At 34.4% G+C, this 12,057-nt stretch overlaps 1 protein-coding gene across 1 annotated transcript in view; it reads right to left on the bottom strand.

Annotated features, from left to right (window-relative positions):
* LOC125242256 (C3 and PZP-like alpha-2-macroglobulin domain-containing protein 8) overlaps window positions 1–12,057 on the bottom strand; it is a 206,645-nt gene that overhangs the window by 9,887 nt on the left and 184,701 nt on the right. The window contains exon 14 of the mRNA XM_048151000.1: window positions 841–999. Coding sequence (XP_048006957.1) covers window positions 841–999 — 159 coding nt within the window. The remainder of the gene's footprint in view (window positions 1–840; window positions 1,000–12,057) is intronic.

The raw sequence follows: 12,057 nt of genomic DNA on the forward strand, positions 1-12,057 counted from the left end.
TCGACCTGTATGTGACTTTAAATATATGTTTAATGATTTCTTATCAAGTGCTAAAATATAAAGTTTCATGGTTTTATCATTTAAAATTAAGAAATCCCAGACAAACTTTCAACCTCTTTTTCAACCCCTTCATCCCTTTTTTTCGAAATAAAAAGTAGCCTATGTTCTGTCTCAGGGTCTAAAGATTGTCTGTTCCAAATTTCATCAAAATCGGTTGCGTGGTTTAAGCGGGAAAGCGTAACAGACAGACAGACAGACAGACAGAGTTACTTTCGCATTTATAATATTAGTATGGATATGGATTGGACCATATAATTTATATCCAGTGACAAATTAGTTAATGATTATTATTACGAAAATTACTTTCGCCAATAAAATAGTATGACCAAATTTTTTTCTAAATTTTCAGGTGTGAGGTGTGAGCATATAACGACGTGAATTTAGGACCCATTTATGCGTTGAAACAGTCCGTTCACAGTCTACGGACGTCATAGGGGCATAATGTAATCGTTGACATTGGTATATTGTTCTCCCAATATGATTGTGCCTCGGAGTTAATTTTCTCATGAATTTCATCATATCAATATCATTAACTAATTTGTCACTGGATATAAATTATATGGTCCAATAAATTTAATAAAACACTTACATTTTTTTTATTAACATAAGGAAGTCTCTGCTGTACGGAACAGGGTTACATTTTCGAAATGACGGGCGTTTGTCCGATCCTTGCTGAGATGACAGATCCCACCAGTGACTCGTTGTTGAACGCTAATATTATGTACGCTATGAAGAAAGAAAGTAGGTATCTATGGTACGAAGTGGTAAAAGTTTACTAACCGTTGGCACAAAAGTAGGCACTCTGTGTGTCGCTTCGGTGCAATCCTTCTGGCAGAACTAAGACGCTAGCAGAGCGGATGACGGAGCCCACCAGTGTCTCGTTGTTGAACGAAGAGTAGGACACTGAGCAGTTGTCAGCGCTGTAACCTGTCACTTCAACTGGAAATTAAAATGATAGAGGATTAGATTTTTCCTCACTTGTACACAACATTTTAGATTAGTAGGTACCTACCTATACTATATTTTGATACGTTGGTATCAAAAATGTGAGTTATTATATTTTTACAACGGGAGTGTTCTTGAAAAGCTTTCTTGTCACATGTGAGGCGAACCCTAACAAACGCACAGAAGATTTTTAAATACATACTTCAGTGCTGAGACAGAAACAGCAGAGATTGAAACAACCTACCAGTCTATTTTGATATGTAAGTAGAAGATTTCTATTGACTTCACTCTCGTTAAGTGTGCATGAATATTAAATTAGGTAATATAAAATAAGCTCAGATACGATCATGGAGTTTGAGTTTGAAGGCGTGTTTTTACGATTGACTGCCGTATTCATTGCAATGTCAATAATATTATTTTTAAGCCTTCAAAGGATATATATCCTTTGAAGGCTTAAAAATTTAAAGTGAATTGAACTTCGAAGATGTGGTGCCGCTTACAGAACTGATTTCTTTGGCAATATCGTAGTTGTAGAATATGAAAGCAGTTTAAAGCTTCAGTTCGGCGTTCGGCGTGCCTGAATTACCTAAAAAGCCTCATATTTCAGTCCACCAAAATAGAATTCTCCCTAAATACAGTGACAAAATTAACTGATATCAAAAATCTGCTCGAGCTTATTTTAATTCGTATCCATATTTTACATATCAATACAAAAAGTTCCACTTATATTATAAGTATTGAACAGGATGCAAGGTACGTTTTACAATATGTCGGTATGTTAATTGGCTACGCTTACGCTAAATCTAAAAATCTTTTCTTTGGATGCTCCATGAGTTTTCATGCTCACCCGCTATCGGTTCTTTGATGTATTAGAATACTCGTACGTAATTGGGTATTCATATTGAATATAATGATAATGAGATATTCGATAGAATCGAGTTGTGCCTAAGAGGCCACAGTAGGTACTGGCTGTAGAAGGAATACTGTCATATTTTGTATTTGGTATAGCAACCGATTTTTTGATATGTTTGTTTACGTTTTGGAAGTCAGTTGGTCAATAACAGTTCTCATGTAAACACAATAAATTCCTAATGTACACTTTCTTGGTTTCCTTGTGCTGATCTCACTGATTACAATTATCGCGAAAATTAATGAATATAATCTACGGGGCCTTCAATTACAATAAACTGCTATGTCTTGATAAGGGTGATTCCCGAGGGGTGCGTCCCACGAGATATAACGTTAATATATATAATTTCATGTTACTAACGTTCAGCAGCAATAATGAACGTTAGATATAACACCAACATCAATACTTTTGTAAGAAATAACGCTGAATTGCCATAATATTAGTTTTACTTAACGTTTTTTAATATAACGTTTACGTTACTTAATTTCAGTTTATATACCATACACTACGTATACCGTTCACCGTACATAACATTTCTTAATATAATGTTAAAATTAGCTAATTTCAGTTTATATACCATACACTAAGTATACCGTCCACCATAAATAACATTACTTAATATAACGATTATATTAGCTTAATATCAGTTTATATATACCATACCGTTCTCCATATATAACATTTAAATGTTGCTAAGAAAGTAGGTTTAGGTTAGGTTAGAACTGCGACCCCCACACAAAACAGTTGCTAAGAAAGTAGGTTTAGGTTAGGTTAGAACTACGACCTCCACACAAAACTGTTGCTAAGAAAGTAGGTTTAGGTTAGGTTAGAACTGCGACCCCCATACAAAACTGTTGCTAAGAGAGTAGGTTTAGGTTAGGTTAGAACTGCAACCCCCACACAAAACTGTTGCTAAGAAAGTAGGTTTAGGTTAGGTTAGAACTGCGACCCCCACACAAAACTGTTGCTAAGAAAGTAGGTTTAGGTTAGGTTAGAACTGCGACCCCCATACAAAACTGTTGCTAAGAGAGTAGGTTTAGGTTAGGTTAGAACTGCGACTCCCACACAAAACTGTTGCTAAGAAAGTAGGTTTAGGTTGCGACCCCACACAAAACTAAGAAAGTTAGGTTGCTAAGAAAGTAGGTTTAGGTTAGGTTAGAACTGCGACCCCCACACAAAACTGTTGCTAAGAAAGTAGGTTTAGGTTAGGTTAGAACTGCGACTCCCATACAAAACTGTTGCTAAGAGAGTAGGTTTAGGTTAGGTTAGAACTGCGACCCCCACATAAAACTGTTGCTAAGAAAGTAGGTTTAGGTTAGGTTAGAACTGCGACCCCATACAAAACTGTTGCTAAGAGAGTAGGTTTAGGTTAGGTTAGAACTGCGACCCCCACACAAAACTGTTGCTAAGAAAGTAGGTTTAGGTTAGGTTAGAACTGCGACCCCCATACAAAACTGTTGCTAAGAAAGTGGGTTAGGTTAGGTTATTATGCATTTAAAATCTTACACACAGAATGAACATGTTAGATTGATGTTAGATTAATTGAAAAATATATGTTATTAATATTAGGTATCCCAAACGTTATATACATAGATCTTAGATATTATGAACATTACACCGTTTGATGTTAGAATAATTGATTAATATATGTTATAAATATTAGGTATCCTTAACGTTATATACATTAATCTTTATATACACTGATATTATAGAGAATAAACATTATCCACTTCAAAATTAGATGATTTGCTATTATCGATTTTGAGCATTATAACCAGTGAACGTTATGCTGAACAAGCTTATACAAAGTGAGCGTATATTTTATAAGTTATATACGATACGTTCTTATATCTCGTATTACTTACCCAGTAGTAAGAATAACGGATATATTTTTTTAATATAAAAAATTACAATGACCTTATACTAAAGCTAATCGATGTCCCAGTCGACTAGAGATATAAAGTATCTGTGAAAAAAAAACCAGGATTTTAAACTAAAGTTTTCAGTGAAATAAGCCTCCGGACATTGAAAATTAGGGTCTCGGAGAAGGGTAAGTAATACGAGATATAAGAACGTATCGTATATAACCTATAAAATATACGCTCACTTTGTATAAGCTTGTTCAGCATAACGTTCACTGGTTATAATGCTCAAAATCGATAATAGCAAATCATCTAATTTTGAAGTGGATAATGTTTATTCTCTATAATATCAGTGTATATAAAGATTAATGTATATAACGTTAAGGATACCTAATATTTATAACATATATTAATCAATTATTCTAACATCAAACGGTGTAATGTTCATAATATCTAAGATCTATGTATATAACGTTTGGGATACCTAATATTAATAACATATATTTTTCAATTAATCTAACATCAATCTAACATGTTCATTCTGTGTGTAAGATTTTAAATGCATAATAACCTAACCTAACCCACTTTCTTAGCAACAGTTTTGTATGGGGGTCGCAGTTCTAACCTAACCTAAACCTACTTTCTTAGCAACAGTTTTGTTACTTTATATCTCTAGTCGACTGGGACATCGATTAGCTTTAGTATAAGGTCATTGTAATTTTTTATATTAAAAAAATATATCCGTTATTCTTACTACTCTGTCGTGTCCGTTCTCCATTTTTCTCTAAACATGTGATGATAACTTCAAGTCAGTCATCTTAACGAATATTTTGATTGAGTACATGGATACATTATTAGTTACTACATTACTAAAATTTAACAAGTATTTTTTTATCTATAATTTTGTATAAAATTTAGGAAATAAGAGATGTCCGCCACCAAATTCTTATTTCTCTGGTGCGGGCTTTATTCGCCTGTATCGTAAACGTATTGAAGATTGTAGGCAAACTTCCCCCCGCGGGGAATAATCAGTCGCGTTCGGAACGTGGTACGAGGTGGATGTTTCGGCTGTTGCACGTGGCTCCGGAATTACGAAGGTAAATATATTATTCCTCTGTCCGTGGTTCAGGTATCATTCTTATTACTCTGTTCGGTTTTTTGGGATTTGTGTAACTTTTAAAAATGTACTTTTTTGCTTAATTAATTGCTTTACGTACTATCTATTCATATTATTAACGACAGCCGCGTTGTACATACACATTATGAATCATTGGTTTTTTTTCGATAATTTCTTATTCCTTTGTCCCTTATTCCTATGGATTTTGGACAATGGAATAAGAATTTCCTAAATTTTTCTTGTTTTTCTTAACTGACTTTCAAAAAGAAGAGTAGTTTTCAAGTGATTTCCTATATTTTAAAGTAACTTAACAAAAAAACTTACATCTTTTTAAAAATATTAATAAAAAAAATTAGACCTTTTTAGCACCTAGTGCATTTACAGTCTGAATGTTATTAATAAAAATAAATATAAAAATATTCTAGAATACTTTTTTGATAGTTTTATGAACAAAAGTACAATATATAATTTATAAATATACGGTTTTTTAACATTTTTGTTAACCTATCCTGACTTATCTTATTCCTCTGGGCCTAAATTTCTTATTCCTCTGGACCAAAAAGTTAAAATGAATTTATTTTATGAATGAGTTCACAAAAATATGGGCCAAAACCATAGTTATGTCTAAAAATAAATCTATTTTCACAAGAGTATGTCCTTATTGGTCAAATTTCAAAAATAAAAAAGGACAGAGGAATAAGACAAAAAACGCTGTCTCGTATAATGACCCATAAGTCAAATTTTGAGCATAAATTCGTGCCAAGTTTTACATTTTTAACCGCCTTCCAAATCTCAAAGGAAGGGGTTATCAAGTCGTCTGTATGTTTTTTTTTTTAAATGTTTGTTCCTCGATATCTCCGTCGTTACTAGACCGATTTTGAAATTTTTTTTTTGATTGAATGTATATGCATACAGATTGGTCCCATTTTTCTCAGAACCCAGTTCTGATGATGGGATCCTGGAGAAATCGAGGGAACTCCTCAAATCTGAAAGGCATACATATGATGATTTTTGTGTTTTTCAAGGAATAGCATGCATTTACGTACGGAACAGTGACATTTGGTGCAGTGGAACTCCTGATGATGGTCAGAATGGAACTCCTCAAATCTGAACAGCACACTTATAGTGACTTTGGTATTTTTATAAGAACAGCATGCACTTACGTCCAGAACAGTGACATTTGGTGCAGTGGAACTGCTCATGATGGTCAGAGCGGAACTCCTCAAATCTGAATGGCACACTTATAGTGACTTTGGTATTTTTATAAGAATAGCATGCACTTACGTCCAGAACAGTGACATTTGGTGCAGTGGAACTGCTGATGAAGAGTGAGCCGCCCATGGTTAGAGTTCCGTTCTGATAATCATTCTCATCTGTAAGTACTTCAGAATCATCCAGATTTCAAAATTGGTTCAGAAATGACAGAGATATCGAATAATAAACATTAAAAAATATACAGACGAATTGATAACATAATCCAACATTTGAAAGTATTTATCACCAGAACCCCAAAGGAAGGCGGTTTTTTTTTCTTAAAAATTATCGAATTTGAATTTTGAACTTTCTTTTTAACCTTGACGCAAAAACGAGGGGATGTTATAAATTTGACGTGTCTGTCTGTCTGTGGCATCGTAGTTCCCGAACGGATAAACCGATTTACTTAGATTTAGTTTTTTTTGTTCGAAAGCGGAGTTAGTCGGGAGTGTTCTTACTCGTAATAGTAATAGCCATGTTTCATGAAAATCGATCCACTATGTCGGGGTTTTTTTCAAAATTTCAATTTAGGTTAGGTTATTTTTAATGAGATAGGAGGCAACCGAGCAGACAGGTTGCCTGATGGTAAGCGATCACTGCCGCCCATGGACACCCGAAACACCAGAAGTGTTGGATGTGGATTGCCGCCCTTGGTGTACTAAGGCCAGTGCGGGCAAGACCGGCATACTTTATTTGAAATAAAGTTTAAGTGGATAAAACTAGACTATTAAAGTAGTTTGGAGTGATCCGCATGGTCCTATGGGCTAGCAAATTTTATATTCTACACAGCTTTTATAATACTTTGGTGAATTAAAGTAAACTTATGTAATAAAAATCTTTTTTTAAGGCTGGGCGGGTTGACCGTCCCCACGCGCTGAGTATGGAAAGACCGTCTAGTGCTCGTTGTCGCGTAATTTCATATGGAAATAAGAATAAAAATCATGTTCATTGTTATGTTCCGTAATAACAAGGAGTAATGTGATAGATATTAAAACAAATAACGTTGATATTTTCAACATATCAGCATTTTTCTATTTATAAGGCAAGACCGTCATATGTCCCGTAAATGAGGTTGATAACCTTCTTTTTTCAGGTCCAGACAAAAGCAAAGCCGAAACTTATAATTAAAATTAACCTACAACACCCGTTGAAACTAGACTTATTTCCCATAAAGCCTAAAAAGGTGCCTTACTCTTATATGCCGGTCTTTCCGACTAGGCACAATTTCGAAGTTACATATTTCAGGACATAAAACAATAAATTGAACGCGTTTTAAGAGCATTAATTGTACTAGACAGGAAGAACGATTATTAAATTACTACGTTACATACATAATGCACAAATATTCCAACTGCTTCTATTTTTTAAGCGCCTTCCAAATCACAAAGGAAGGGGTTATCAAGTCGACTATATGTTTTTTTTTTTTTTTTTTAAGTTTGTTCCTCGATATCTCCGTCGTTACTAGACCGATTTTGAATTTTTTTTTTGATTGAATGTATATACATACAGATTGGTCCCATTTTTCTCAGAACCCAGTTCTGATGATGGGATCCTGGAGAAATCGAGGGAACTCCTCAAATCTGAAAGGCATATATATGGTGATTTTTGTGTTTTTAAAGGAACAGCATGCATTTACGTACGAAACAGTGACATTTGGTGTAGTGGAACTCCTGATGATGGTCAGAATGGAACTCCTCAAATCTGAACGGCACACTTATAGTGACTTTGGTATTTTTATAAGAACAATATGCACTTACGTCCAGAACAGTGATATTTGGTGCAGTGGAATTGCTGATGATGGTCAGAACGGAACTCCTCAAATCTGAACGGCACACTTATAGTGACTTTGGTATTTTTATAAGAACAGCATGCACTTACGTCCAGAACAGTGACATTTGGTGCAGTGGAACTGCTGATGAAGAGTGAGCCGCCCCTGGTTAGAGTTTCGTTCTAATAATCATTCTCATCTGTAAGTACTTCAGAATCATCCAGATTTAAAAATTGGTTCAGAAATGACGGAGATATCGAATAACAAACATTAAAAATATACAGACGAATTGATAACATAATCCAACATTTGAAAGTATTTATCACCAGAACCCCAAAGGAAGGCGGTTTTTTTTTCTTAAAAATTATGCATTTTATTGTAGTACAGTATACCGACATTGATAATAATATGAATACCTACCTATATCAATAAATACACGCACGATACACGTGAATGACATATTGATTTAAACTAACACGATCTTCACTCATATTATTAAATTAAAACGGGACTTAATCGCGTAAAACTTACGTTTTATATTTAACCCGACGTTTCGGACATGACATTACGTCCGTGGTCACGGGTAGACTGGCTGGGAGTTGTATCAACATCTTCTAGCTGTACGAGTTTTTCGAACTACCCGCACCTGATTGTCATCAGTCACTTTTACGCTAGTATGTATGATATGTAGTATGTATGATGGTATGAGACGGGAAGTTTTCTCACATTTACACTTGCCAATCACTGGATTCCACAAAGATGAAATCCCTTGCCCTTCATTTTGATTGAAGCAACCCTAGCGTAAAAGTGACTGATGACAATCAGGTGCGGGTAGTTCGAAAAACTCGTACAGCTAGAAGATGTTGATACAACTCCCAGCCAGTCTACCCGTGACCACGGACGTAATGTCATGTCCGAAACGTCGGGTTAAATATAAAACGTAAGTTTTACGCGATTAAGTTCCGTTTTAATTTAATAATACACGTGAATGACATTATATTAATCTTTAAATAGCGTTATACAAGACGATACCTGTAAGCCAAAAGAAACTATTACATTTCTTTTCATATTCTATTCGCAACCGTTCTTTGTAGGTAAAGTATTTTTATTTTTATATTTTATGTTACGACTTTCCTCCTATTATGTGAGTTAGGAGCTAAAGCGGAAAGCAAATATAAGGCACTCAGTCTTCAAAAAAGGTATGTTTTATATACTTAGATCACTATTACTTTAAGAGTCCTTCTGTCAACAATGATATTTCTTCAGCTAAAGCTACAATACCTACATATTAACCCCTTAATCATAAACGTTCACTAAAGTTATCAAGCCAATAAAGTTCGTTTGTCCCTTTCCGATGTACTGTGTACTGCTGTGATTGAAAGGGACAAACGAACTTTATCGGCTTGATAACTTTAGTAAACGTTTATGAATAAGGGAGTAAATGAATTTCGTATTGAAATTGCTAGATGAATACGCGAATTAAAATTCATTTCAATACGAAATTCATTTAATATGTAGGTATTGTACCTTTATAACTTCCTAATTATATTCACTAAAAATTTTATTTAACGAATGTTTATGACGTCTTCAACCATTGTCGTCAACCAAGATACATTGTCGGTTGCCTATAAGATTTTTTTGAATCGATAAGGAGAAAGCGACTTATTGACAACCTAAAATTTGTAAATGGCACATTTGAATCAATGTCCAACTGAGAACAAACCGGCAGTCGGTAGCAGTTTTCGCTGTCTGTTCCTCGTTTGTCCTACAGCCCGGGGCCACAAAGCTCTGCACGGCGTATTGCCGAGGTAATAGAATCTAGCAGGTTTATTGCCGACCCACACGCGCGATATACGGGGAAGCAATTCAAAGTCGACTGTTATATTATTCAATTTATATTATAGCCAACGTATTACTTATAAATAACTGTCTAATAAATTCTCCCCTGTGTGTCTCGTGTTCTGACCGCTTAAGAATTTCACCACCCTCTTGCTTCCCTTTAGTTTAGTGTCGTAGAAGTCAAGTGTGGGTAGTTAAATTGTGTTGATGAGATTTCTAGCAACCTTTCGTTGCAATATTACAATGTTTGTTTTCTTTCAACCCCTTAATTACTAAAATTGACACTGAAACGGTATTAGTTTCATGTGCCAAATTGGGAATAAAGGCGAGAGTATGTAATGTAATATACATGATAATAATATAATGTATGTTATGTACCTAAACTAAAATCCATAATCCTACGGACCAAATTGACAAGTAAGTGTGAACAAATGTTGCCACAGTTTGGCCAGTGTCGTTCTTATCGATATTAAAATTATTATTACACCGTAAATTTAAGGTGCACCCAGACGGTACAATCAAATTGGCAATTTGATCTTTTAATCAATATACCAACTTTTTCTGTGATTTCGACAGATCAAAAGGTCTGTAGACCCCTAATTAGATATAAAACGTTAATTTCTAACCAGCAATAATGAAAATGAAATTTATATATTTATTATGATAGTTTATTGAATCTTTACAAATGAATTATTACAATTATTGTGTTACAGCAGAAAGATGGAATGATTGTGTAAATTACATAATAAAAACCGAGGACAAAATGTTACAACTCGGCTATTTAGTGGACAATGTCTCGGATAGTTTTATTATAAATGTAACTGATGATGATGATGATGATGAAGATGACGAAATAACGGAGCCTGGGAATGAATAATATTTTATAATAAAGACTAGTTCTGTTATCGTCGGACAACATTTTTTTTTACCTACTGGTTCGGATACCTTTTTATGCTATAAAACTAGTGGGTAAAAACGCATTTTATCCATCCACTACCTCGAAAACCTAACAAACCAAAATGTTTACCTTTTATTTAAAAGTAAAATACGTATTTTTGATTTAAACTAGTTTGTTATTTGTACTTTACAACTTGTCGATATATTGTTATCGACATATACCCTTCACTATTTTTATTTCACTGTTCCTGGTAACATTTCATCTGTCAGTCATTTGTCAATTTAGTCCGCAGGATTGTGAATTTCAGTTTATGTATAAAATCTACCTACCTGCCTATCTAGCTTAGTTTTGTTAAACCTATAAATGTAAATTATCTGCCAAAAACTTTGTTTAAAGATGCCCAAATTACGTAATTTCGCATATTAAATGTTATTTATTTACCTAAGTATCAACGAATTTCTCATTGATTTAATTTTCCTTTGCGTAGCTCATCCAATTACTGGTTTAAATTGCCCGATAAATCGGAGCACACTGTTCGTATCCATCGATGAACACATCAACAAGTTATCGCAATACAGCAAATATCTATATGCATAATTCACAAATTTGCATCTGATGATCTGCGTACTAGATTCAATCTAAATGCTAATTGAAGCCACGCCGACGATTGACCAGGGCAACTTAATTAAACGCAACCCGTAGAGATATTAGGAGAGATAATATCTTGGCTAAAATATGCAACAATTAACCATGACAAATAAATAGAAGACTATCTCCAAATGAAAGAAAAATCATCAAGTTTAAGTTTCTCCTCTTGAGAAAATACAAGGGGACACCGAAAAATTTTGACATTTTCTCGAAAAATCTTTCTTACAATACTGAGTTTCTACATTTTTTACTCGTTCACAATGTTAATTGCAACACTTCTTCTTAGTCGTAGTCTTCATTGCTGAAGGCCGTGTCTAATAGTTTTTTCAGCATTTTCCATGATCGTCATTTGTTTCAAGTATAGGCTACTTGCCTCCTAGTCAAATTAGCTTTTTTTTAAGAATTGTCAAAACGAATTTCAACGTCTTGTTAAGGTGGCTCGCTTAGGTTACCCGAAGCTCAAGCTGCGTTAGATGGCGTTAATCTGCAAATTACCAGTCTTATTTTTAACCGACTTGAAAAAAGGAGGAGGTTCTCAATTCGACTGAATGTTTTTTTTTTTATTTTTTTTTGTATGTATGTTACTCGACATCTCCGAGAATCGTGGACCGATTTTCAAAATTTTTTTTTTGATCGAACGGGTATAACCCCGAGATGGTCCCATTGGCACCAAGTCGGGGTCTGATGATGGGATCTTGGAGAAATCGAGGGAACTCTTCAAATGTTATAGGCACATGTAATGTTCTTAGTGTATTT

Source organism: Leguminivora glycinivorella, chromosome 2 (genome assembly GCF_023078275.1).
Source record: "Leguminivora glycinivorella isolate SPB_JAAS2020 chromosome 2, LegGlyc_1.1, whole genome shotgun sequence".
In the NCBI taxonomy this organism is placed as follows: Eukaryota; Metazoa; Arthropoda; class Insecta; order Lepidoptera; family Tortricidae; genus Leguminivora; species Leguminivora glycinivorella.